This window comes from Leucopleurus acutus (assembly GCF_964270905.1).
Source record: "Leucopleurus acutus genome assembly, chromosome: 15".
NCBI classification, from domain to species: Eukaryota; Metazoa; Chordata; class Mammalia; order Artiodactyla; family Delphinidae; genus Leucopleurus; species Leucopleurus acutus.
This window is the reverse complement of record NC_139157.1, coordinates 82,419,935-82,441,776: the sequence shown is the minus strand read 5'-3', so window position 1 is coordinate 82,441,776 and position 21,842 is coordinate 82,419,935. Positions and strand designations below refer to the sequence as shown.

Below are 21,842 nucleotides of genomic sequence, written 5' to 3'. Positions count from 1 at the left end.
CTGTCCTGGCAAACTCTCTCTCATGTTTCCCCAAGCAGTCTCCACAAGTTTAATTTACTTGAGTAGCTCTCAGAGAGCCTCACAGGCAATCAGAGAATTTGTTCAACTTCCTGTGGTGCTAACCATGGTATCAGGCTGCACTTAGCTCTTGGGTCCTGGTTTCAGGCATCTTCAGGGACCTTCCCAACATCTGTAGGATCACCAAGTCTTTGACCGTATCCTCTCTTCAAGGGCACAGTCACTGGTGGTGCCAGGTCTACTTCTAACTTGTCACTTCATTTAGCTGTTAAAGGTATATAACACTCATCAGTGAAGAGATGTCACCTCAAGAGCATTTTTCTCACTTCTATAATCCACAGGTTACCATTTATTTAAAATATCTCTAATGAATATACACAAAATGAAAATAACAAGAAAGCTACTATGTATCTATTGGCATGCTTTATAAGTTTTAAATATTTGACTCCAATGAAGATATATCAATTTTTTTTATTTTTTAAATTTCATAAACTTTAAATATAGTTGTAAAGATGGGCACTTATGTTTGGGGTACAGTACTTCCATTACTTTATGATGAAAATAACTTGATTGATTTTTCTAAGTTTCCAAAGAAAAATTATTCTTAAAGTGTTATGTATCCTCAGAGCCGTGTCTCCCAGAGGATGCATACAGCATCCCCGAGCTTGGCCTGGATTCTGCTTCTCAACAGTTGTGATTCTTTGGGGTTCTTAGAATTAGAAGTGCTTAAGAGTTCTGTTAAAAGACAAAATAAAAAAAGATGAATTTGCTCACTTGGAGAAGAACATATGCAAAGTGCCATAGAACCTATATCTCAGGTAAAATATTCTCAAAGGGAAGGTTTTTTTTAAGGTTTAATATTTAAACTAGAAAACTGATTTATATGCATGGAGGGAAACCAATTCTGAGCAGAGTAGAGTAGAATTTGTATATTAACTGCACTTTATACTTACATACAATGTGATACAGTAATAAATTAAGTGATTTGCATATAAATCCCATTATCCTAAAATAAACCTACACTTCGAAGTTTGTCGAGGTGATAGCAGTAAATTTTTTTAAGTCAAGGCCCTGAACAAAGTATTAGTTTCTTGAGGTGGCATTTTTCTTCTGAGGCCCAGGAGACTTTATGTAATATGGAATCATGGAGACTTTGAAGATGAAGAACTATAGCATTTAATTATGCTCTTTTGTAATTATAATACGCATCACCTTGTACAGACTTGCATAGGCCTTCTAACCTGATAGATACATAGCCTTACTGCCAACACACCACAGAAAGATAACTGTCCCCTTTGCGTTTACTCAGCACAGCTAGGATTTTGCCTAAGGTATTTGGTAAGTTTTCTGTTCTGGGTTCAAATAAGAAAATCTACTCTATGTAGCAAGGGTTCTTAGATATTAGTCACTGGTGACTTCCAGTCAGCTTGGTTGGACAGAAGCCACTGTCAGTCAAAACAAGTAAATTGGATGGTTAAGTTTCCAAGAGCACTGAGTGGCTTAATGCATGAGATCACACAAGGGCATACACACATATGTCGTACACACATACACACGTGCACACACACACACACACACACACACACACAGGCGCTCACAACTCACATCCTCATGATGCGCAGTGGGAAAATGAGATTGGGCCCCTGGAGCAAATCCTGCCCACTGCCCTACCTCCAGACTTCACACTCAAAGCATGCTTGCATTTGCTGCTTGAATATTGCAAATAAAAAATGGCCTCACTCCCTATTTCACTTGTGTATGTCATGTATCAGATATGTTTTTTGAGAAGTAGGGATAGTTTTTTAAAATAGGAAGAATTATCTTCCAATAATCTTAATCCTAATAATGTGATAGTAAAAAATTAAATAAAATGAGCCTAATTTATGCTAAAACCAATTTTCGATCTGCTGAATTACCTAGAATTTGTCCTAAAGTGTTTATTTTAGTGGGAAAACTTTTGATAAATTTATTTCACTTTTCGTGGGGTAGGTGTGCAGTAAGTGATAGCCCTCATTGTTCTGTCATTCAGTTACTAAATACCCAGAGTTATAAACATCTTGGGGTTGAATCCCAGCTCAAATCCTTACTCTGTGTAATTTGGGACATGTCTCTTACAGTTTCTAAGTTTTCTTTTTATGAAATGGGAATTATATTGTACCTACTTCTAGTTTTGTCTTAAAGATTAGATGAAATAATTCATGAGATTGCCAGCTCAGTGCCTGATAAATAAATATTTGGAAAACAGTAGATATAATTTTAAAAGAAAACAGTTTAATGATTCTCTTATTCTAAACCCTGGCTTACTAAGAGACTAAACTAGAACTCATTTGAGGGAATTTATATTATTTATTCAAAATATATTGAATGGAAACGTTAAAATAAAAGTCACATATCTTAGAAAACTTTGACTTCTTAAAACAAACTGGATATTAGGAATCTAATGAATTTTCAACCTAACCAAAAAATATGAGTACAAACTTTTACAATAATAATAATAGTGGCCATTTACTTTATAATTATTATGTGCTAAATACTATCAAGAAACTTCTTTACATTATTTCATTCATTCCCCATGGTATCTCTATGAGGTATGATTCTTTTTTTAATTTTTGAAGTATTTATTGGAAAAATTTTGCCACATGACATTTACTCCATAACAGTGGGACACACACCTATTTCCACATGACTTCTTCAACAACACACATTATTGAGTTTTTCCATTTTCTATTTAATAGGTGAAACATTATACCACATTATTATTTTACTTTCCATGTTTAAAAGTATGAGAGATTATAAGTCATTTATGTATGAATTTTTTCTCTGAAATGCCCTTGCCCTTTCTTTACATTGGGTTGTTGTTGTTTTTCTTACTGATTTACAAGATCTCTTTACATATATTAACCCATTGTCAGATGGCCTGCTATTCTTTTTTTTTTTACATCTTTATTGGAGTATAATTGCTTTACAATGTTGTGTTAGTTTCCGCTTTATAGCAAAGTGAATCAGTTATACATATACATATGTTCCCATATCTCTTCCCTCTTGCGTCTCCTTCCCTCCCACCCTCCCTATCCCACCCCTCTAGGTGGTCACAAAGCACTGAGCTGATCTCCCTGTGCTATGCGGCTGCTTCCCACTAGCTATCTACCTTACGTTTGGTAGTGTGTATATGTCCATGCCTCTCTCTCGCTTTGTCACAGCTTACCCTTCCCCCTCCCCATATCCTCAAGTCCATTCTCTAGTAGGTCTGTGTCTTTATTCCTGTCTTACCCCTAGGTTCTTCATGACATTTTTTTTCTTAAATTCCATATATATGTGTTAGTATATGGTATTTGTCTTTCTCTTTCTGACTTACTTCACTCTGTATGACAGACTCTAGGTCTATCCATCTCATTACAAATAGCTCAATTTCGTTTCTTTTTATGGCTGAGTAATTCCATTGTATATATGTGCCACATCTTCTTTATCCATTCATCCGATGATGGACACTTAGGTTGCTTCCATCTCCTGGCTATTGTAAATAGAGCTGCCATGAACATTTTGGTACATGACTCTTTTTGAATTATGGTTTCCTCAGGGTATATGCCCAGTAGTGGGATTGCTGGGTCCTATGGTAGTTCTATTTGTAGTTCTTTAAGGAACCTCCATACTGTTCTCCATAGTGGCTGTACCAATTCACATTCCCACCAGCAGTGCAAGAGTGTTCCCTTTTCTCCACACCCTCTCCAGCATTTATTGTTTCTAGATTTTTTGATGATGGCCATTCTGACTGGTGTGAGATGATATCTCATTGTAGTTTTGATTTGCATTTCTATGAAGTACGATTTATCATCACTGTTTCACAGATGGAGAAACTTCCCCAAAGTTTCATCGCTAACTACTAGTGAAGTCAGGATTTGAATCTCTACCCACGTGAATCCATGGCTCTGGCACCTTTACCGTATTACCTCATCTGAAGCGTCCCTCGAGTGCTCACGTTTCCTTTGCAGACAGTTCTGAATTAGATCTTAAATTCATTTATCTGCAGGCAAGAGAGGGAACTGCACAGGGGACTTCCTTCCTTCCTGCTCCAGGGAGGGCTGTGTCCCTTGTCTTGAAATCTATGGACCCTTTTAAAGTCTGCCTATCCTTAGACATAATTCTCCCAGGCTCAGAAAATTGTGTCCATCTCTTGAAAATCATCATCATATGTTTTTCACCAAATGAAAGGATTGTGTCTAGCTTTACTTTCTGAAATAAGCATTATGAAAACAATGCAGTTTTATTTTGTCTGGTTTCCTAATTCCAAATTATATTTAAAATATGTTTCCAAACTTCCCAAACTTGACTCTCTGGAGATCCTGTCTGACCTCCAGGCAGGCCCATCATGGCCACACTGTCCAGATAAACCTTACCTCAGTGTCTAATCTAGAAACTTCTCTATTTATGCTCTTCTCCAAATATGCTTTTGATATTATATATATATATGTGTAAATTTTATATTCATTTGATCAAATATATCTATAAATTGTATATTTACTTGATCAAAAATACAAGTGTTTCATCTAGTACCGTGATGTTCTTTTTTTAAAAAAATCAAACTTCTAGAGGTAAAAAGCCACATGCATTAAGGCGCTTAAGAAGTGTATCTGATAGTGTGGTGAGAGAGTTGCCAAGTTGCATGTCTTAAAAATAGCTGGGCTAACTGTCCTCATTAAGAGCTGCTTTGTGTACCGGGTCTTTGCACCATCAACTCTGAAGCCCCAGCTCTTTGCAGGAGGGTGAGAGCAAACTGGACAGATCCATTGTTCCCTAACTGTCTTTATATTTCTTTCCTGTTGGAAAATGAAATGACTGTGATCTTTGAATCTCGGTTTTCCCTTAAAAAGACATTTTATGAGAAGACTGCAGCTTCAGGAAATAAAGGCAGACGCTGTTACAGTTTATGAAAGCGCAGACAAGGCCGGTAGCTGTTGTGAATTATAATGAACTCTGCAACAGCCCTGGTCCAGATGTAGCATTAATGCCTCAGATACTCCGAAACTTACAGGCATTTGTTGAGAAAGCTGAAGAATTTTTTTTTTGTCATTCGGCTTTCTCCCTGCATTATCTAGTTTCATCCAGTTTGCCAGTGAATTCAGAATTAAGATGAATTTCAGAGTTCTTCCCAAGATCAAAAAAGTTAAAATATCTATTAGTATGTGACAATTTATTGTCCAAATCGCAACACTAAATGAGGAGAAAAAAAAGTACAACACAGCTTTATTCTAAAAATGGGATATTTCCTTTCTGTGAAATTGTCAAGGTTTATAAGACAAGTATGAGCTCCATGTTAGGAGAAGATACCTCTTAAACAGAGAGTCACACACATACTCCTGTATTTCAGAAAATCCTGCAGTGAGTAAAGGTATAGTCAAATCTGGACATAGGATTGAACTTTTTATTATAACCAATTTCTGTTCATGGTTAAAATGGCCACAAAGAAAACAGTTTTGTCAGCCTGCTTCTTGACCTCACTTACTACAGTTACAAGAATGATGCTTGAATTATCAGTGAAAAATGACTGCCTTTACCTGGAGTAAGTCTCATTTAATTGTCTTATCTGTGGGCAGTATATTGATACAAGATAGCACTAAAATAAGCAGAAACCCGAGAAGGACAGAGGTAATAGAAGGGTAGGAAAAAGGAGAAGAGGCTTGCTCACGCTGCAGTTGAGTTTATTTCTCAGTGGTTTCTTATTCCCTCCTAATGCCTTCCACTCGCACCCCAAGTGGAGCAGTTGGCAGAGAACACAACAGATGGATGACAGGCTCAACACATGCCGTGGCTCTGGCACCCCGGCACTCGACTTTTATTTGCTAAACGGTTAGCCAGGTTTTAAGAAGCTAGTCTGCTCATGTTCCTATTTGGTTTAATGCACTGTGAGAATCTAGCACACAAATATTAAAGTATTGCCGTCAAAAAGATCACGCGGTCTCTGTTTCTCTGCATAGTTTACTGGCTAATTATTTTAATCTTTTCAAAAACATTTTTATTGCAGTAGAGTTGATTTACAATGTTGTGTTAATTTCTGCTGTACAGCAGAGTGATTTTATTATACACATATATACATTCTTTTTCATATTCTTTTCCATTATGGTTTATCACAGGATATTGAGTATAGTTCCCTGTGCTATACAGTAGGACCTTGTTGTTTACCCATCCTATATACAATAGTTTGCATCTGCTAATCCCAACCTCCCAATCATTCCCTCCCTCCCCCTCCCTCCGCCTTGGCAACCACAAGTCTGTTTTCTATGTCTGTGGATCTATGTCTGTTTTGTATATAAATTCATTTGTATCATATTTTTAGATTCCACCTATAAGTGATATTATATGATATTTATCTTTCTCTTTCTGACTTACTTCACTTAGTATGATATTCTCTAGGTCCATCCATGTTGCTGCAAATGGCATTATTTCATTCTCTTTTATGGCTGAGTAATATTCCTGTGTGTGTGTATGTGTGTGTGTGTGTGCACACACACATACCACATCTTCTTTATCCATTCATCTGTTGATGGACATCTAGGTTGCTTCCATGCCTTGGCACTATTGTGAATAGTGCTGCTATGAAAATATGGGTGCGTGTATCTTTTCTAATTACAGTTTTGTCCTAATTATTTTATTTCTGGTGTAGATTACTGAGATACTCAATAGGGAATTTAGAGGTGTAATTGTTATTTTATATAGACGTCTACAAGTTCAGATAATAGAATTTTCTTAACGTGGCTGTGTCTAAAGGAGCTTTTTGCAGCCTAGTCAGGGTTGTCATAGCCTGTGGACGGTCATGCATGAGCTTGTTGGGTAAGAGAAGAGGATTCGAGAGGATGACCACAGTCAGCCTCTTTCTTTCCTCCCACCGTCACTGCATTTTCACAGATCACTGACTTCACAGCTCAAGAAAAATTGCATCTATTTCATGAATTCTCCTTGGCCACCAGGCAGACTTAGCAGCCCTGCACTCTCCTCGTGTAGCGCTTTGTTTACATTACCCACATAGTCTATGTGTCTTGGTCCCCACTGTGACCTCCTGGAGAACAAGGGCCGGGGATCCCTCTCACACCTTTCACCCCAGCACCTGGCCCAGCGCGTGGCACCTCCTTGGTTCTGCATAATGTTTGTTGAGCTGTTCAGAGCTCAAGTCAATAGAGAAGAGAAACAGAGGATGACTGTTAGAAAACCATGCCGAGGGAGGATTGGAAAGGCCCCCAAAGCCGCGAGGCTTCGGTCCAAATCTCCTGTACTATCTGCAGAAGCGCACTTCAGGGAATAGGAGGGCCAGAGACTCTCCCATGTCTGGTGAAGCTGACAGGGGTGCTTCGGGGGTGAAACAGAAATAGAGGGAAGAGTGTGCAGCCCCAGAACTGGCTTCCCATCTCCCTTGGAGACAACATGCTCTCCCTCCTCTCTCCAGCATAAATCTCTAGGTGATTTTGCTGCCTTGTCCTCCGTACTAGGTTTGCAAATCTCCTGACTTTCTTACAACGTTGCTAAGGCGTGTTCTTCCTCCAGACCTTCACAGCCATTTATCTCAGGTCTAAAGATAAGTAACCAATGCCTTCAATGCATTGAAGCTCCAGTAGAAGTAATTGATACAGAGTAGAACTCTAAATTACTCAGCATGAGGACTACTTCAGACCAGAAACAGTTTGCAGTTACCGGTGTCCCACTGTCTCCAAGTAGGAGCTTACTGATGACACTGTCCTTCTCTTTATATCCTCAATTATCTCCTGTTAGAATACTTGATTCAGATGTCAGTTACTCCACTCTAGATAGTTCAGTGGATGATTTGCACTAAATGTCTTCTGTTTCCCTGGTACTGTTGTGAAGCTTCAAGTTTGCCTAAAGACTGCCTTCCAGCTAGTCTCACAAGGAAGTGAAAAGCCCACACACTCATTCTTAACAGATTCACTTGAAGAAAACCTTACTGATTTTGAAAATCACTGATTTTGAAAACCTTACTGAAAACCACACTAGATTTTGTAGTGTGGTCTTACAACATTGGCCAAGGCTCAGTTCCCTAACTTTGCTGTAAGTGGAAACGTTTACGTCCCCAAACCATTTCAAAATTACTTGTTTTTTATTTGAATAACTCAGCATAATTTGCACTCCAGTAATTTGAAAAAGGATTGTAAAAATATCCTCTTTGAAAGGAAAACTTAATGGTTTTAGTTGACTACAAGTTCAATGTATGCACAAGCAATTTAGCTTTAAAAAAGCAAGTTGTAGTAATGCTGGTATTGTATAGTATCCAGAACAAGGTGTGTGTGTGTATGTGTGTGTATGCCAGTACTCATCTCTGTGTGGTTGAGACCATATCTGGAGTGATGTGCTGAATTCTCAGTGCCACATTTTAAAGGACAGTGTGTGCCCACGGAACAGTTACTATAATATTAAGGGACTCCAAACTATCATTTGAAAAATGATTGGATTACTGAATAGGCTTAATGGTGACACAAAAGGATGTCATGTATAAGTCCCATATGATATTTGTCCTGTGTGAAATAAGACCAATGGGCAGAAATTTGGGAAAGGTTAATTGGGTTCAGAAGGCATTGTTTCAATATCCATACATCAAATTGTTTTGTTTTGCTCTCCACAATGCAAATTAAACAGCAAACTAGCCTGACTTTAAGAAGCTTTCAATAGGGTCAGTGCCTTAGCAGATTCTTTGGTGGAGCTGGTGGATACAAATGTATAAATTTACACCTGTCCCTGTATTTAAGAATACCCACCCTGCTTGTTTTCTAGGTGTGTGCCCTTGCATGTACTTGTGTGCACACAGATACACTCAGGTTAATAGTTTTTGAGAAAGTAGATGTTGGGTTCAGCTGCTGCTAACTCCCCACATTTATATTACTATGATTAAAACATGTATTGACCATGTATTACTGATGGTGGGCTGGCTTTCTCTTCTTTGAAATGACCATAAGAATAAGTAATAATAGGGTCTCATTCATTTTTGTTTAAGAATGTTTTAAATTTGCCTTATTCTGAGCATTCATGTGATAATATATCCCCACGTGTTAGCTGCATGAAGGATCCAACAACTACAAAGAATTCAAAAAGTTTGAAGTTTTAAACCCTATGAAGTACATAGTTTTTTTACTTAACAATTTATTTCTTGGAATGAAGTCCCAGAATATAGAAGGAAAAAATACTCTTCCCTGAAATAAAAGGACTCTGATTGGATGAGATATCAGAAAAAATATAGGAGGTATATGTTTTATTTCCTGAAATATTTAGTTGAGTGGCGGGAATTTAGAACCATACAAAAATTAAATCCTGAAAGATTCTGGCCTGAGAACAGCATGCCTATTGTCGGAATTGTAGAGGTCAAGTTAGTGATACACAAAATCATAACCAGATTTACTTTTGGCTGCTTCCTTTACTGGTTTTCATGCTAGGATTCTGGCATTCCACTTCAGATATTTGTTCCAGCTATTTCACTCAAAACTCAATTTAAGTAAATTTACTCTTAATGAATATGAATTAATTAGTGGGAAAATATTGATATACTTCCAAGCGTACAGTAAATTCAAACAGAAGATTGTGTTCCTGGGAAACTTGCTCTAAGTAAAATGATAGGTCAAATTACATTTTTAAATATGGAAACAGTGTTATAAATGGGATCTCAGACTTTTTTTTAACATCTTAATTGGAGTATAATTGCTTTACAATGGTGTGTTAGTTTCTGCTTTATAACACAGTGAATCAGCTATGCATATACATATATCCCCATATCTCCCCTTTCTTGCATCTCCCTCCCACTCTCCCTATCCCACCCCTCTAGGTGGTCACAAAGCACTGAGCTGATCTCCCTGTGCTATGTGGCTGCTTCCCACCAGCTATCTAGTCTACATTTGGTAGTGTGTATATGTTCATGCCACTCTCTCACTTCGTCCCAGCTTACCCTTCCCCCTCCCCGTGTCCTCAAGTCCATTCTCTACATCTGCAGGATCTCAGACTTTTTATTTTATTTTATTTTATTTATTTATTTATTTATTTATTTATTTATTTTGCGGTACGCGGGCCTCTCACCACTGTAGCCTCTCCCATTGCGGAGCACAGGCTCCAGACGCGCAGGCTCAGCGGCCATGGCCCACGGGCCCAGCCGCTCCGCGTCATGCAGGATCTTCCCGGACCGGGGCACGGACCCGTGTCCCCTGCATCGGCAGGTGGACTCCCAACCACTGTGCCACCAGGGAAGCCCCAGGATCTCAGACTTTTTAATCAAAGTCTGAATGCCTAACTTTTAAAAGAAAAAAATCGCCAAAACATAGTATATAACTTTCTATTTTCCAGGCTTGGGTCTAGTTATAAGGGAATTTTCATTTACCTGCTTAATCTGCCTTTCTTTGCTTGGTCTCCTTGGTACTAGGTTTGCAAACTACAGCCCTAGGGAGTGTGATTCTTTATTAAATGTCTTTCAGACAGCATGTATTTCCTGCATAAGAAAAGACATTGATTCCAATGTCAAAGAAATCAGGCAAACTAATAATTTATCTTGTATGCCTAGCTGTGCTTACTTCCGGGAAATGAGCAGTGATAAAAAGGAGGTAAATGAATCCTTTGATCAGCTTTTCAGAAAGCCACCAGCTGCTCCTAAATCACACTTAAGTTTTTTTCCAGAAGCTTTCCAAAGAGGTTACTTTGAATTCTGGAAAGGGCTTTTCAGGTTACTCTGTGAAGTTGAAGACACGCTCTGTATTACACTACTGCCATGGCATCGACGCTATCAGCAGCAATGTTAGACTTTGCCCTGCTTTATATTACACGTATTCATACAGTGCCCATCTGGAGCTTGGATCTGTAATGCGAAAGGGACGCAGGCCCTTTGATGGAAAAACCTGTAATGGAAAGTATATGCCGGAGAAACAAATTTTGAAAGTTATAGTAGATACAGGAAACAGTGATTATAATTTTCTTTCAATAATGGGCTAAAGTATTGATGGGAAGCCAAAAAAGAGGCTTCTTATTTCCTCCTGTGCTGAGACTGGGAGCACCGAGGGATACCAAGAGTTTAGAAAAAACAGCTAATGTCTGCTCATCCAGTAATTTTAGGCAGGCATTTATTTGTTGGATAGAATTCAATTTGACCCCAAGCTGCATGGGCACCAGAGCTTTGAAACTGTGATTCAGAGTAAAGAAGGGCTCATTCTGTTGACATAAATTAGGTTTTAGATAAAGTCCTGACAGGAGAAACATAGTCTGTTAATCTGTTAAACAAAATTTTGCTCTTTAAGACTAGATTCTTCTTTAGTTGTTATGGTACTTAGTAGTTTGTTTTTTTTTTTTTTTTTTTTTTTGAGATATAGTCAGAAACGAGTATGCTAAGTTATCCCTCGGACTGGAAAAATGACAAATGATTTTACATGATTATAAGTTTCTATGTCAGACATCTCTGGTAACTTTGAGAAAATCTGTGAGAAGAAAATAAATTGGTTTCTGAATACCAAAGTTACAGACTTTAAGCTTCAGAAGTTCCCCAGTATCTCAAAATCTTTCATATGTTGTTGTGTCACGTGAAGCCAACTCATTTCCTGGAAGAGTAATCAGTGGTGTCCATTGGGTTATCCATGGAGCTTAGAATTATGTTTACAAAACAAATTTTGGGTCAGGAAAGAGCAGAGACCGATTAACACTGGCCATAGGAAAACATTTTAATTGCAACAATCGTAAAACCAGTGTCCATTAAAGAGAGAAACGTTCTTCCTGTCAAAGAAGAATGGTACCCAGTTGACAGTGCATCTGGGTGTGACCCTAACCTGACATGTGCCAGAGGTGGCCCTTTAGGTGCCAGTCTTTGGAGCACATGACACATAGGAGTGAGCTGTGAGCAAAGAAAAAGGGAAGGAGCTACTGACATTGCTTTCCTTTTTCCAAAAAGTATTTTTGGCAGGGTAGACTGTGTCAATGTACCTTACCGGATTACAAACCATATATTGTTATTGTGTGTAACTTGTAATATGGTGTAAAACATTATATTGGACCAACCAGTGAAAATAATTCTGCTCCTCATGGACAAGTGGACATACTTCTGTGATGAGTAACAGCTCAGTTTCCATAGAATGTTCCCTGGTGTCAAAAACTTAATGTGCTTTGACTTTCACTTTATTAAGTGAAATGGGAAGTTTCTAATATATTTGTGGGATGCCTCAGGTCTAGAACGATAGCAGCTTTTTAAATGATAGAAATATATTTATTACATAGATAAGTACACTGTATTTTACTGATGCCTCAACACTTGGCCACAAAGTTTTGCCTTTAGTGTTTAGTATATTCTGTGATGATAGCAGTTACACTGTGCAGCACAGATAATTTAATCTAGTCAAAGAAAAGCCTTAGTCTTTAAAATATGTTGTGTATATAGCAGTACACTGCTGGCAAAAATGACTAAGCCTTTCCAAAAATGTATTAATTGATGAAACGATAACGATCTCTTTAGGCTTAAACAGAACATATTATTGCTATTTTAAAATTTGAAGATATGATTTTTTCTTCATATATTTGAATTTTATTTTTAAAACTCTAAGAAGTGGTATCTAACTTCATTTTAGGTAACACTTTAAAAACAAGCTGTTGTTTCATAAATGTTTGCTAGAAATAAAGCGGGTCAGTAGAATTGTTAGTTTATTTTGAACTTTCTAAACCTGGAAATTTGGGAGCCCAAGTCACATCCTTGAAGCAGCAGAATTTCTGAGGCTCCACTGGGAATGTGCACATCCTCCCAGGAGTATCTTGTTCTAGCTTGTGTGCCATTTGCAAACCAGACTTTTCAAAGAGATGGCCCATGAATTCCAGCAATGGAAACTGATAGGCATCTGCTGAAAACCTTTGTACCCAACACAGGGACCAGATGGATGGAAAGAACTCAAAATTGTCCCAAGTAACTGTTTCAAGTAGAACAGCATTGGGCACGTCTTCAAAACTGATCTAAAGGCAATCAACGGGAATGAGAAAGAAAGTAGATATGCTTTATATATATAAAAATATTTTATATATATATATATAGTTTTTAGATAAGAGGTCACTTACAAGCCAGAATGAAATCTTTTCCATGAGACAGTGCAGGTGGGTGATTAGGTGCGCAGAGATGAAGTAGGTGAACTTGAATTCCAGGTCTATATCCCGATTGTGTAATCATCTGTAAGAAGATGGTCATAATAGTTGTATCTACCTGATAGATTTGTTGTGAGAACAGTGCCTGGCCCATAGACAGCCTGTGTTGGATTTTAATATTATGCCCAGAGGTTTAAAAGAGAGAAAATAAGATGAAGGGCACTAAGTGGCACGTGGGAAAGCATGGGCTGTGCAGTCTGAGAGACCTCCATTCGAATCTTAGGTGATGCTCCTAGCTGGTGACTGTGAGCATGCTACCGAACTGCTCAGAGCCTCTATTTTCTTATTTTCTGAATGCAAGTACTAGTCCTGGAGTTGGGAGATGAAGGATGGGTGCGAAGCCCCCTGTACCCCTGTACTTGATACACGTTCAGCGTTAGGCTGCCTCTCCTCCCAGCCTAGAACAAGTTGTTAAAAAAACACAAAAATTTCTTTATTCACTTGTTTTTTGTGGCTAACAAAGTTTATTCTGTGTATTTCTTTTAGGGCGAAAATGGTTTACATGGAGCTCCAGGCTTACCTGGTCAAAAGGTAAAGAGATTTTTAATGTTTCATATTAGTTAAGAACTTTAACATCTTGAAAGTTGAATGTGTACATAAATATAGTGAAGATTTAGAAAATGTGTTTGATGAAATTGAATTCCCTGAGTCAACCAGCACTTGAACCTCCTTTCCAAAGAGAGCCCATGGAAGTGATCCCTTCTCAAAGGACCTACTTTAGGAGGGAGCTTTATCGGAGAGACTTAGCCACATGCTTCTCCGGAGAAGTGGGCAATGATGCTTCATGGGGGCCCGGGGAGTGAGCACAGCTGCTCAGGGAATGTTTTCACTGTTGAGTCTAAAATGAAGACTGGAACAGGCTTTACCACCTTTGACAGTGTGTGGTTACTTCTTTTCCTTTTTGTATTTCCCAGATTGAGCTAAACATAATGGTTACAATGATATAAAACATTAAATCTTACAAAGATGCTACAACAAATCTCTTCAAAAAATTCTTTCAGAATGATACATTCATAATCAGTAGGGATTTTTGCATTGGCTAGGGTGCTTCTTTCTGGGCCTAGAATCTTTCTCCTTACCAAGGTAAACTTCATTTCACCCCTTTATTGTCCATGGGCTGATTTTTCCTCCTGGGAAGAAATATGATTGTAGGTGACCAGCATTATTGGAAACACAGAGACTGGTTTATTCCAGTTTCCTGAAGGGACGGGGAGCCCCTTCAGGCGGCGCCAGCTGTCATGACGCCACCCAGATAATCCCGCCACAGGGGAGAGCATTATTGGTGCGATATTAGATGCCCACCAAAGCCAAGCATATCATTTCTATGCTCTGGAGAAGTTTTACAGATCTTAGCAACAGGAAGTCAGAAGTTACTGTCGCATCTAGGTTTTGCTCTGTAGCTAAAAATTACCGTTAAAAAGATACGCACGTATTTGTAGTTACAGCTTTTGAAAAATCTTCCTTTACTTACTTGATGAAGATACTAAGATTGAACTGGCAGTGATGAAATGGCAAGCTTCTGCACTTCTTCACAGCAGTTCTAGACAAAACCCATTGATACAGCGGGTGCTGCATCTGTGAGTCGAGTTGCCAGCCAAGGGGTGTGTAGATTTATCTTCTGGGAAACAGTTTAGGACCTTCCAGCAGCGGTTTATGGTGGCTGCCTCATGCTGGCATTGTGGCCGATGTACTGCGGTGTTCAGCAGCTTTGTGTCAGCTTGAATTAACAGATCAAGTTAAAGTCTATATTTTAGGAAAAGTAGTAGGAAAAAGATAGACCACACATTCAGTGGCAAATATACCCAAATACTAACTTACTTTCTTTCCTGTACCTTTTTTGAAGGTAGATAAAGCAGAAGTAATTATTATTATTATTTTAAATTAAATTTATTTTATTTTGGCTGCGTTGGGTCTTCGTTGCTGCGCGTGGGCTTTCTCTAGCTGCAGCGAGCGGGGGCTGCTCTTCATTGCAGTGCGTGGGCTTCTCATTGCAGTGACTTCTCTTGTTGCAGAGCACGGGCTGTAGAGCGCAGGCTCAGCAGTTGTGATGCACGGGCTTAGTTGCTCCGCGGCATGTGGGATCTTCCCTGGCCAGGGCTCGAACCCGTGTCCCCTGTATTGGCAGGCGGATTCGTAACCACTGCGCCACCAGAAGCCCCAGAAGTAATGACTTAATCGGGTGTGTGTGTATGTGTCATCGGGTGTATGAGTACATGTATAATACACACATAGTAAAAAAGCAGGCATTCCTTTTCTTACATACAAGTTTTAATTACATTAAGTGTCACCTTGTTTGAAGCACTGCAGATAAAAACTGGAGATAAGAAACCCTCCATCCCTCGTCTCGGTTTACTGACCGCTTCCTGTGGGTGAAGGGGTGGGTATGACCCACCCCCAGCATTCCCTTGCCGGCTATGCTGTTGTGAGTGCCTGATGTATATTTGCCGTTCAATGAATATTTGTTGATCGTATGAATGAAACATCAGTACTCTAAATATCTGTGCAGAGTTAAGTGGGAAAATAAGCTTGTCAGATCAGAGAGGTTTTACTTGAAGAACAGAGGGGTTATACCGCTCAGAAACAACATGATGAGTGAGAGCCCACACCCGTTCTGTGCTGGAGAGGCGGGCCATCTGGGTGGGAAAGAGCCTGGCGCCGGTGTCAGAGCCAGAGCCCGAACCCTGGCCTCGTTCATCACACACCTCTTCCTGGGACGGTCTTCCGTGGAAGTCAGCTTGAGAAGGATGTTTCTACTGGATCTGGTGGAATAAATAGTGGTAGTAATAACAACAGTAATGGCTAAATGAGTCTGTGCCAGGCACGCTATTTGATGCATTCAGTTCTCAAAACACCTATGAGAAAGGTACTTTGGTTGCAGAACTTCCGGTCTATGGAGATTAAATTGCATTGCAAGTAGTGAAGCTATATAGGTTTTACCCTAGAAAATTATTCCTTCAGTGTTTAGAAATGTTTAAATTTTGTATAAGTTAATATTGGCTTCGAGCTTACATTTCAGAAATGGTTTTAATATATACAATTATTGATTTTTCAATATTAGAAACTACGATTATTATTATTACTTGTGTTAAAAGTAGTGCCCGTTATGATACACGTCACATCCCTCTTCTACAGGGAGAGCAAGGCTTCGAAGGTAGCAAAGGAGAAATTGGTGGAAAGGTAAAGATCACTTTTCATACTCAGTTGTAAAACTAAATTGTGTTCTTGAAAATATTTTGAACTAGAATATTTAACTTGTTTTTGTGCTTTCCATAAAAGCAATTCAATGATTTTATAGAAATAATTTAAAATATGTGCTTCACCTAAGGTAGACTTACCATATCGATGACTGTCATAAATCTTTCTACACTTGTTTAGGTGGTAGTTATTTCTACATAGTTCTAGTGAAATCATAAATAATTCAGACATTTAGTAAGCATTATATTTTTGTGCTGCAACATCATTGATGTGCTCATGAAATGTCCAAGTCTAAATAAATGCTTTGTTTATATGTACACCTAGTTTATCAGTGGAGTTTTTCCTGAGGAAATAAATAAGTAGAACTAATTGTAATAGTCAAGGTCCAACAGAAAAGGGATGGCACATTCAAAATAGAATAGTGTGGAAGAGTTGAATAAAGGGCATGTTTAAAAGGCAGGGGCAACATTTAGGAAAACCGTAAGGATTGTGCAATATTCCAGACTGGGTTATAGGGAACGCCTTAAACCCCGCCAGGTTACTGGTTACCAGACTCAGAGGTAAAGAAAGCCACGTGGGGAGGGCTGCAGGTTGCAGCTGAGAGAAGCTGTTAACCCCTCCATTCAAGCAGTCGTTTCACACATTCACAGCTTTGTACTCAAAGCGTAGAGGACAGAACTGTCTTAGTCATCTAGAATTTCCCTTCACACAATCATCTGCATCCTTCTGCATTTCACGTGTCTAGTTTTATTTTCAAATAGAACAAAAACAGCACCATTCCGTTGTTTCATAACCTGCCATGTAGTTGGACAACCAGAGGAGATCATCTCAAATTAGACTGTGTGGCCTGTGTTGAGTTTGCTGAGCCGTTGTCAGATACTTGCTTCTTCAGTAGGTATTTATAGACAGAATGAGCATCTATTATTATTATAAGACAAATTACACATGTTGTAAGCTACTTGCTAATTACTTTTCCTCACAGAACAGTGAGGGGGAAGGAAGGATAGCCATGTAATTATTGTATAATTGAAGAGAAGTCCATTGAGAGATGACTGTTTTTTAAGTGGATCCTCCTTCTTAGGAAGCTCTTGAATATTTTTGCTTTAGAATAACCATCGTTGCAAGACCATGGCTTTAAATAAATGCTTTACATAGTCCTGCTTTATTAATGGGACTTTACCTGTAGGAACAAGTAAGAATAAGCAAGGAAAACAGATATATTCTCTGTAATTTAAAGTCACCATCTCACTAGAATCTTAGTGGCTATTTTGGTATTTTAGATATATGGTTGGTATTGCTTAGTAATAAATAGATTCTCACAGGCTATGAGGTATTGAAAAACATTCAGTATATCTGGCTTCAAAGATTTCCCTTCTAATTCCTCATATCTGTTAACTGTTGCCTTCAAATAGTCCCTGTCACCGAGAGGTGAAAATATTTATGGAGAATATGGTTATCAGGAAGAAATAAAGCACCAAGTAGAAAAGACAATGTCTTGAATGAGAATTACAGCTTAAATGGTTTATAGTCAAATGTAAGATTCACATAACAACGCTTATGTTAAAAATATGTTCTGCTTTGATTTTTATTTACCATATATGGGATGTTTGAGTTTCTTCAATGTTACATGCTGTGTATTATGATACATGACCACACATATTTTTCCATAAGATAAATAGTTGATATCCAAGTATTCGTTTCTAGATTAGAAACTTTTTGTTTCTAGATTAAACAAGAAAAATATGTGAGGCACTCATCTCTGTGTGACACCAGAATGAGATTCTTGGACTGCTTGCAACACAATTTGTTTTCTATATAAAGACAATCTCATTTGAATTTCAATTCTTTGTGGAAAACTGAATATATAGTGAAAATAAGGCTCACCTTTCTTCTTTAATTACCTTAATGTGGCCTCTACTGTGTTTGAAATTTGACTGTTATAAATGACAAAATTCACGAGTTGCAAAATGAAATAATTCAGGAAGTTGCTGTTGTTCAGAGATATCATATCTACCAAAGCCACGTGGCTACTGACCAAAAAAGGAAGTTTATCAACTGTCAAAGAGAAAACACCATATGATGGTTTTCAGATGATATTTCTATAATCCAGTATAAACCATGTAGAGAAATCTGCTGCTTCTCTTTATGGCTAGAAAACTAGCTTTCAGGCCAGCTTGACCCAAGCTGGACTATCACGGGGTTCCTCAGTGTATTGAAGATGCTGCCCTCATTCCAGAAAAGAACCCATGGAACTAGAGCAAGTATAGCGGACCTCATCTGAAAGCATGTTCCTGAGTCTGTCTACAGCAACTTATTACAGGGCAGAAACTCACGCCTCACCAAGTCAGTCCTAAAGGGAAAATTATTTGAAGGGGTGGTTCTTTCTCTCAAAGATTAGTTTCTGATGCTGGCAAGACTCTCCCAGAGGACAGCTCTCTTCAGGTTTGCCACGTTCTGGTTGAGCTTAGGAACGACCTCACCCCACTGACCTGTTACTGGCTGGAGCATCATTCAGGGATCCCTGGATCCCTGACAGCAGAGCCCATGAGGCAGGATAGGGGATGTCTAGATTCTGGCTGAGGAATAGACCCCCAGCTGAGGTCTACATTCTGATTTCTCTGTTTCTATAAGAGTGGTCTTAAACATCCCTTCTTTGGGGGATTTTCCTTAGGTTCCTTCAGTATTACTGTAGATGTTATATGGCTACTACTAGCAGTAAACAAAATGAAGAGTTCGCTCTTCTTTTTTTAAAAATTTATTTTATGGAAGTAGAGTCAATTTACAATGTTGTGTTAGTTTTTGCTGTATAGCAAAGTGATTCAATTATACATATATGTACAATCGTTTTCATATTCTTTTCCATTATGGTTTATTACAGGATGTTGAATGTAGTTCCCTGTGCTGTACAGTAGGACCTTGTTGTTTATCCATCCTATATATAACAGTTTGCATCTGCTAATCCCAAACTCCCACTCCATCCCTCTCCCCAACCTTGGCAACCACAAATCTGTTCTCTACGTTTGTGAGTCGGTTTCTGTTTTGTAGATAAGTTCATTTCTGTCATATTTTAGATTCCACATATAAGTGATACATGATATTTGTCTTTCTCTGTCTGACTTACTTCACTTAGTATGATAATCTCTAGGCCCATCCATGTTGCTGCAAATGGCATTATTTCATTCTTTTTTATGGCTGAGTAGTATTCCATTGTATATATGTACCACATCTTATTTATCCATTCATCTGTCGATGGACATTTAGGTTGCTTCCATGTCTTGGCTGTTGTAAATAGTGATGCTGTGAACATAGGGGTGCATGTATCTTTTAAAATTATAGTTTTGTCCAGATATATGCCCAGGAGTGGGATTGCTGGATCATAGGGTAGTTATATGTTTAATTTTTCGAGGAACCTCCATTATGTTTTCCCTAGTGTCTGCACCAATTTACATTCCCACCAACCGTGTAGGAGGGTTCCCTTTTCTCCACACCCTCTTCAGCATTTATTATTTGTAGATTTTTTAATGATGGCCATTCTGACTGGTGAAGAGTCCACTTTTTTCTTTCTTTTTTTTTTTTGCGGTACGCGGGCCTCTCACTGTTGTGGCCTCTCCCGTTGCAGAGCACAGGCTCCAAGAGTCCACTCTTGATGACAGTTATCCCCACTGTCAGCCTTCCTCATAATGACATAGCCAAACCAACTCTTGTTATACAACCAAGGTAGATGCAAGAGCTAGGCTCTGAATATGACTTTAGAAAAAGGCCATCTGGCAGGGGTTCAATGAAGTGATCACCATTCCTAAATGCTGAGCCCAGATCTTTACTTTAGATCTTTGTGAAAATAGGAGTATTACTCGGTTGCATTTATGAAAAGGAGCAAATAGAAAAACAAATGTAAACATCTGCTTCATAATAGAATTCAATATTTTAAGTAATTGCTTCAGATCATGTAATTTAGTTTGCTTTTAAAATTCTCATTCTTGTATGTTGTCAATCAAACCCTAACTGACTTAAAGTTTAAAAACTAATTTCTTTAGCATTAAACTTGATTCTGCTGCACTTTACTGTTAACATATCATTTACCTGTGAGAGAGAAACATCCAGTGGCAACTGTTACTCTCGCCACAGTGTTCCTGACATTTTCTAGCTAAAATGTTGTTGATTTTGGTTCATTCAAGAGTGACATTTAAGATAATATGGGCACACATGGCAGCAAATCTTTACAGGGATCTAAGATGTTTCAGCAACTGTGAAACTTTTCCATTTGATATTGAGATTATCTGGTCTCTTCAAGATCTCTTAAATTTAATGAAAAGAAAAGAGAACAACCAAATTGCTTTTTATCATGAACCATGTGGCTCCAGGAGATGTGGACAGTGTGCAACAGTTCACGTGTTCTATAGTCTAGAGTGTTCATGTTTCAACAGTTTCTGACTTACGGGCATTACCTACTTTCATCATCTTGATCAATGATCTTTTCTTTCACCCTGAGTTAAACTAATAGCAATAACCATAACCATAACACTAACAAATGCATATGATTCCTGCTTTAATTTATCTCTGAAAACTTTGGAAAACTGGTTGCTATAAATTTCCAGTGACTTGTGATTTTTATTGTCTTCTTACCAGAGTGTTGTCTAGGTCCTGAAATGCCATATATTTATTTAAATCAGAAAATTATATTTAAATATTGATTACTCTGGTTTTATAGCTGTTGCAAATACTTTACCTGACAGAATCCACTGGAAAAACACCTAACTGATGCCTATTTAGTTGATTTATTTAACCACGTATTATTGTATTGTATTACTGCAATATAAGGTAGTATAATCTGTAATATAATTTTGTGGAAAATGTGATACTCAAATGAATAGAATTATTAAAATGTCTATTCTAATGTATGGTTAAGTACAAGTACGCTTTACTAATCCAAAACTGTCTCGGTTATTTATAATTAAGGCATGCATCCGATCATTTGTATTTCTTAATTTTCAGATGACATAACTCAAATTTTCATTGGCCATCCTAGAATAAAATATAAATTTAGGCTTAGTGTTGATTTTATGAATGATGTGTGGCCTTTTGCCTTCTAGCATTAAATATCATGAGATTATAGTCAATAAGGCAATCAATAGTACTCATTTGCTACTAGAAACAACAATTATGCCTTCAAATAAATCAAGACCTTTTACACTGGAAGATATTTGCACTTTTCGTTAGTCAATATTCCATCCAATTGTTGTTATGGTAATTGCACATAGAACTTGAGTTGAGAATTTGAAGGCATAGCTGTGGTATTTTTGCCATTTAAAATTTTGTTGGAGAATGAGAAAAAGCATAAGTGAGTATGCCTCTATAATATGCATCAATTATTCTTCAGAACCTTCTGGGGTAGCATCTTGGTCATTTGGCAAGGCACACGCATTCCTAGTTTCTGGAGAACCACTCCATGGAGAGCCTAGACTTAACAGTTCATTGTGGAACTGATG

General features: G+C 38.2%; 1 protein-coding gene across 1 annotated transcript in view; it reads left to right on the top strand.

The window, feature by feature from the left end:
• Positions 1–21,842, top strand: part of COL19A1 (collagen type XIX alpha 1 chain) — a gene marked incomplete at its 3' end in the record, with an annotated part of 351,347 nt that overhangs the window by 73,609 nt on the left and 255,896 nt on the right. The window contains exons 10-11 of the mRNA XM_082855784.1: positions 13,648–13,692; positions 16,294–16,338. Of these exons, the coding sequence (XP_082711910.1) occupies positions 13,648–13,692; positions 16,294–16,338 (90 nt within the window). The remainder of the gene's footprint in view (positions 1–13,647; positions 13,693–16,293; positions 16,339–21,842) is intronic.